Raw genomic sequence first — 6,866 nt, 5'->3', positions numbered from 1 at the left:
AAGATAAACAGTGAGTTATCAAGTCAGAGAAGGATGAAGATTAATAATCTGTGGATGATGATGGAGTTGTTGTGAGAGAGCCAGAGAGAGCGAGAGAGAGAGAGAGAGGTCTGGTGGTACAGAGGCTCTTGTCCTCAGATTACATAACTCTGACAGCTGCAGGCCTCAGGCTGGAGAGAGGGAGGGAGGGAGGGAGGGAGGGAGGGGACAGAAAATGAAAGAGAGGCGAGGGGAGGAGAGATACATCTTAAAGCAGTGAAGAAGAGAAAGTGAATTAAGGACAAGGGCAAAAGAAAAATGGGAGATAGAAAAAACAAGGGAGAAAAAAGAAAGAAAATAAAATCATATCCAAAAACAGTCGCAACTAAAATAGAACCAAATTATAATGATGATGATTATAATGATGATGATGATGATTGATACACTCCTACCAGAACACGTGACCCCTCCCCCCTCCATGCTGCTTTTCTCTTTTTGCTTTTTACACACTCAAGTCTTTCCTGTCGTCCATTCTCTCACATGTTGCTTGAGCCTCTCTTCTGATTGGCTGAATAAAAATACAGCAGACTTCAGGTACAAACACTCCAGAGAAACTCTCTTTCCGTTTTCCCTCCTTCCCTGCTCTCACTCTTCCTTTGTCTCTCCTTCCCTCACCCTCACTCGACCGCTCACACTGCCAGACATGAGCTAAAGAAACTTTCTGTCCCTTCCCTAATGAGTGTAAGTCCCTGCTGAGCCAGGAGGGCGACCCACCTACAATAAACTCATTTGCGTAATTGGAGAGAAGATTTTCAGGGCGGCTATTAAATTGCACCAAAAAGGCGAAAAAGAAAATGGGTCCTTGTTTGTAGCACGGTCACGCACGGACGTGTGCACGCAACACACACAAGTGCACACTCACTTTCCTCCGAAAGAAACCTTTGTCCTGCATGAGCAGCTTGATAAGATTACAGGTCTGCGTGCATGTGCTTGTGTAACTCAAAATCAGTGTGTGTGTGTGCGTGCATGTGAGTGTGCGTGCATCGTCACTTCCTCGTGCCAGTGGGAGAAAAAAATAATATTCGGTTGCAAACGAACCGGTTCTTTGGCTTCAAGGTGGACGCCGCGTCCGTGAGATGGAGTTGGCCACAAAAAGGACAGGTCATTTTCCTTTCATATGTAATATTTGTCGCCATGGTGACACACACACACACAACACACATAAAGATGACAGCGGGGAAGCAACTCTGAGCCATCCTGGTGTCGTGGCTGATGTGATCTCAAACACTCAAACACTTCGAAACACCAGAATGTGTGTGTATTTATTCTTTCTGTGTGTGTGTGTGTGTGTGTGTGTGTGTGTGTGTGTGTGTGTGTGTGTGTGTGTGTGTGTGTGTGTGTGTGTGTGTAGGTTTGCCTGCTCGTGTGTCTGTGATCAGAAACACTTGGCACAGCCCGACGATATCGTGACAGCATCATATTAAAGTATTAATGTTTCATCTCTGGCTTACATTTCCCATGAGATCCATGCCAAGTCAAACTGATTCAGTCAGTACACTGCAATCAGTCAGAGTGTGTGTGTGTGTGTGTGTGTGTGTGTGTGTGTGTTGTGTGTGCACTTTACTTTTAAGGACTGTGTTTTAACTGGCAGAGCTCCTCAGCATGAAGATGCTTTCTATTTAATTTAACCCTTTTTAGCCATTTTTCAGGCTCTAAACATAATTTCTTTCTTCTTTTTTCTTATTACTAAAAACTTATTGAGTATTTGTTTTTACCAATTATAAGATGAAATAACTATAATTCTAAGTGAGATGTTATTCGAGGCTCTGGTAACTTCTGATGTGTCGTTGTTGTACATCTTTCAGAGGAATCAACCTGTTGCACACAGTGACTCTGAAAGCTCAAGTGTTTCCAGGGGACACTAAAAAGTGGGACGCACTTGCATGGATGTATTATAAAAACATATAATCCATCCATCTGCACTTGTCGTTCAATGCTTTTAATTTCAAAAGTCCCAAAGCACTGAAGAACAAGTGTGTCCCCGCCGGGTCCGTCACTTTTTAGTGTCCCCTGGAAACACATGCGAGTAACATTCTGAATTTGTTTGTGTTTTGTTTATTTGTGTGTGTTTTCAGACACTGCAGTGTGTTGAGTCCTCAGGGCCACCGTAGACTGCAGCACAGGTAAATCTGAAGTTACTTATGACCCCCCCAAAAGAAGGGGTTTTCTCGATTGACTATGATCCCAAAACGCCTTCAAATGTTATAGAAACAAGATATATAGAAAGAAGAGACCGGTTTGACTGTTGCACTGACTCTGGATATTTTTCTATAAATTAACTGTTTTGTTGTTGAGGTGTTTTTGGCCTTAAAACTAAACAAAAGTAAAAGGTTTCTAATTAGCCACAGATCCAAAAACAACTACAAAACAATATATAAATGTTTTAGTTTCCTTGTGTATGTCTGCACTTTTCTGTGTCACCCGGCTGTGTGCGACAGTGAAAGTGTTCCCCCGCCCACCTCTCGTCGCAGTAGGTGAACTTCATGTCCATGCTGTGTCTGCTCAGGAAGGTCTTGCTGTCCAGCGGCGTGTCGATGTTGGATGGGTGTGGGATGGGTTCGCACATCAGAACGGCGCAGGTGAGCGGAGGCTCTTTGAAGCCGCACAGCACTCTGGGAGGGCAGCTGTTGTACATCTTCAGGTGTCCGGTGCAGTGCAGCACCTGGAGGGAGGGGCAGGAAGAGGAAATGAAGCGTACACAGTGAAAACAGTGAAGCTGGACCTGACCTCGGCCATTACCACTAGCCTATTGTGTTTTTTACCTGATTCTGATGCAGACTCTTTGTGCAGCACATCGGTTTCATAAATAATTAAATAAATAAATGAATAAACAAACAAACTAAAATGATGTTATGTTTTCCAGACTTTCATCTATTTTCACTGTTGTGGCTCATTATCATTCTGAACATTATTCACATAAATCAGCATCACGTCGCCTAATTGCTTCGTTTCAAGCCAACGAGTTCGGCTGCTTCCTGATCTGGAGGTAACGTCTGCACTGGAATGTATTGGGTGTGTTTTCCTGCTGTTGCAGATGTTGCAGATGTGTTGGCTCTCCTCCGCCTCACCTTCCAGCTGGCCGACTTGAGGTTGACGGTGCGTCCCCTGTTGGTCACCGTGCATTTCATCCTCATGAAGAAATCCCGCTCGGTGTTCAGCTCTTTGCCTTTTTTACCAAAGCTGCTTCCTGTGGAAGACGAAGCAGCGTCACAGAGAGAACAAAGAACAGATGCATTATTTGTGCATGGAAGAACACAAGTGAGAAAATTATCCAATTAATGATTAATTGTTTCTGGTGATAAATTCATAAATTAACAGATTTGTGTTTTATTAAACTTTCACTTTTATAGTTTCATCATTTCTGGCTTTTCATTAAATATGGGTTTTAGCCATTAGTCACTTTATTTTATTCACGTTTTGTTTTCTAAATTGTATTTTATTCTATTTTACCTTTTATTCTTTAATTAAATTATTTTGTCTGCTAATGTTATTATAGCTCAATAAATCTATTTAATTGTCTCTTATTCTCACCTTTCTGTTATTCTCATCTGTCGTCTGTGAAGCACCTGCTGTACAAATAAAGTTTGTTTGATTAATTAATCTATTTATTGATTGATTGATTGATTGATGATCGCAGCTTGAGGCTCCTAATTTTATCCTTTTTTTTTCCGTGGCAAAATGAATAAATCAGAGTTAAACCCTCCTTTCATCTGCCTCTCTCTTATGTGACTGGGAAACCGGTCAAGGTTTAGACTTGCTGAGGCCTCTCTCTCTTTCTCTCTCTCTCTCACTCACACACACACACACACACACACACACACACACACACACACAGGACCTGAAACTTGGCCAAGCTGTTACATCACGAGGTCAGAGTTCAGCCTCACACAGCAAAGTGGTGAAGTGTGTCTTTTGTCGAGCTGCACACTCTCAAGTGTGTCTTTATCTTTATAGAGTCACACTTAAAAGAAACCGAGCGTCACACGACTTGTCTCCTCTGGTCTGTGTGTGTGTGTGTGTGTGTGTGTGTGTGTGTGTGTGTGAGTGAAAGTGTGTGTGAAAGTGTGTTAAAGGGGAAAGGGACTATAAAATATACTGTATTGCGGTCACTGCTGATAAGAGTCATTAACTACAGTTGAGTCAGTGTCAGAGAGAGAGAGAGAGAGAGAGAGAGAGAGAGAGAGAGAGAGAGAGAGAGAGAGAGAGAGAGAGAGAGAGAGAGAGAGAGAGAGAGAGAGAGAGAGAGAGAGAGAGAGAGCATTGTTTTCCTATGTAAACCTGTTTTTTTTTTCTCGGTGTGAAACACGTCGTATGTGTCACGTCGCTGTAACTATAACTCACCATGTTCATTATCTGAGGTAGATAATTTTTTTCTCATCTTCTCAGCTCTTATCGTCTTTCCCTCGCCTCTGCACACGTACCGAGCAGCCCCCCCCCCCCCCCCCCACACACACACACACACACACACACACACACACACACTATGTCTCTCTTTAGGTTCCTCTCTGTGATCTCTGACCCTCATGTTTGTTCTGGACACTTCTTCATGAGATAGAATTTATTAAAAAACACTCTACATGTTCATTTTTCTTTGTTTGTTTTTGACGTGTTTTACTTGGATTCATTTCATTATAAACATTATAGATATTTACTGTTTTAGAGAAATGCAAGCTTTTTCCCCAAAAGTACGACAATTTTTAAAAAAAGCCAAGTGTGTGTCGGACTGCAGGACTTCTGATTTCAAGACCTGATTTGTTCTGAGGTTTTTTGTCACTCGTTTAATTTTAAAGTTATAACTCTTTTCTTTGCTTTTATATTCTTTCAATCATAAACAGGAGACCCCTCGACTTCCCGCTCTCCAGAGGATCTACCTGCTCTGTTTGGGACTTGCCGTGCAGTGAGTTTTCCACAGCACAAGAGAGGAATGAGAATGATATATGGCTTTTAAAAGTGAGGATGACAGTAAGATTTGTGTGGGTGATTGTGGGCTGACCGGCTGTCTTCAGGCTGAGGTTTTCTCTGATCTCCTCATGGTCACATGGATGAGTGAAGTCAAAGATGCTGTGACCAGTGAGCTCCACCTGAAACATAAAAACACCATTGTTGAATATATATATATATATATATAAAAAATAAATTTTTAAAATCATCCTTATCGTTGCTCATAAATACCACAAATATCTGTGTTTTGCAGCTTTTACAGTTTCTGGCTTCCACACTGAAGTTAAGACACGCTTTGTTTTTCCACTTCTGGCAGCAACAACAGCGGATTGTTTGGGATAAACAGCAGAAAAACTGGGTTGCGAGCGTGAGGAACGACAGCCAACAGGACTGAACAAGTGTGTCACATCCAGAAACTCTCAAAGCTTCAGCACAAAACAAACAGAAACTCATCGCTGCAGGCGCTCGACAAAAATCCACAACAACTACGACGAGGAGGAGGACAACAAACAAAAGCCTCTGTTCCACAGTTTATAGACAAACTACACTTCCACGTTCTCCCTCTAGTATTTCACGAATTCACAGAGAGGGACGTATACGATGGAAATATTCATCGGGTTCCCGCTGAACAGCTCGTGCCCACGTGTATGACGGAGATGAGGCGCTATTTAAGGTGCAGGGTTCCCCGTCGAGAGCTGCTCTGGGAGCTCATCCCTCTGATGCACCGCGGCCTCAGTGACGCCAGGTGAGACGGATTCACGCCTCACTCTTAAAACTGCTGAGGTAAAAGTAACTAACCCGAAAATGGTGTTTGTGACTAAGTTGATGAATTAAAGTTACTAAAAAATGGTTTGTAAAAAAAACAGAAAAACAACCTGAATTCTGGGTTAAATGACTTATTTAGTGTCAGTTAACTTCTGCTGTTACTGTTCAAACTAAATCTGAATTGCTGTAAAACCATGAAACAATCAGCCATTTGTAAGTTCAAATACATTTAAAACTAAATAAATATATAAAAAAATCAATTGGAAAATTCTTTCTCACAGTCTCTTTAATTTAAATTTTTTTTTATTTTTTAGACTAAACTGCATAAAAATGGCGGACTGCGGAGAATCTGCATCTTCAACCCATCGTGCCTCCGGGGCTAACTCAGGCCTAAGACCAATGTTACCACGGTAACAACAACAACAACAACAAGCAGCACGAGACGACAAAAAAACAGGGAAACTCGGCTCATAATTTGTAGTTTGTTAACATTATTATGGAGAGAAGAAGAAGAGTTTTTAGAGACCGAAATCAGAATTTTTAATTTTTATTGTTTCACTCTTCGCTGAATTTTCAAAGTAAAACACAGTAAAACATTTTCTGCTTCGGTTCCTCTGTCGGCCGTTTTTTTTTTTTTTTTTTTTTTTAATTTCAGAAAAAGTCTTAATTTACCCAGAATTCACTGGATGCCAGTCCGGCTTAAGATAGTCAGGAAGTCAGACTGTTGATAGGTGGGCGCTCTGCTGACACCTCGTCAGGCTGAGACGAACCGCCACCTCGTGACCGAACGATCTGCTTTCCGAGTGAGTGCCGGATGATGTGTGTTTAGAGTTGAACCTCTGTGTCGGGACTGAACACCCACTGCTGGTATGAGAGGCATTTCACACAGACACAACAGTCTTCTCTGACTGACGGTTTACATCCACGTCTCCGCCCCATGACTGTCGCTGCTGTGAAACCTTCCCGTCCGCTCTCTCTTCCTCTCTCCCATAAATTACAAAATATATACAAATAATTATATCTCATAACGGGCGTAAACACGTCTTCATTGAAGGGAAATGGAGAGAGGTTTGAGATCTGTGAACTGACAGAGGCTCGTGCACGTCACTTTTATTGGACGG

The 6,866-nt window shown here is 42.0% G+C and overlaps 1 protein-coding gene across 2 annotated transcripts in view; it reads right to left on the bottom strand.

Annotated features, from left to right (window-relative positions):
• The window catches only part of epas1b (endothelial PAS domain protein 1b), a 48,385-nt gene that overhangs the window by 14,681 nt on the left and 26,838 nt on the right, over positions 1 to 6,866 (bottom strand). For both annotated transcript variants that reach the window (XM_056396089.1, XM_056396088.1), the window contains 3 exons: positions 5,033 to 5,120; positions 3,108 to 3,226; positions 2,499 to 2,701 (listed from right to left, as the gene is read on the bottom strand). In XM_056396089.1, the coding sequence (XP_056252064.1) occupies positions 2,499 to 2,701; positions 3,108 to 3,226; positions 5,033 to 5,120 (410 nt within the window). The remainder of the gene's footprint in view (positions 1 to 2,498; positions 2,702 to 3,107; positions 3,227 to 5,032; positions 5,121 to 6,866) is intronic.

Source organism: Seriola aureovittata, chromosome 14 (assembly GCF_021018895.1).
Source record: "Seriola aureovittata isolate HTS-2021-v1 ecotype China chromosome 14, ASM2101889v1, whole genome shotgun sequence".
Lineage (NCBI taxonomy): Eukaryota > Metazoa > Chordata > Actinopteri > Carangiformes > Carangidae > Seriola > Seriola aureovittata.
Note: the sequence above shows the minus strand (reverse complement) of the source record. Positions and strands in the feature narration are given on the sequence as shown.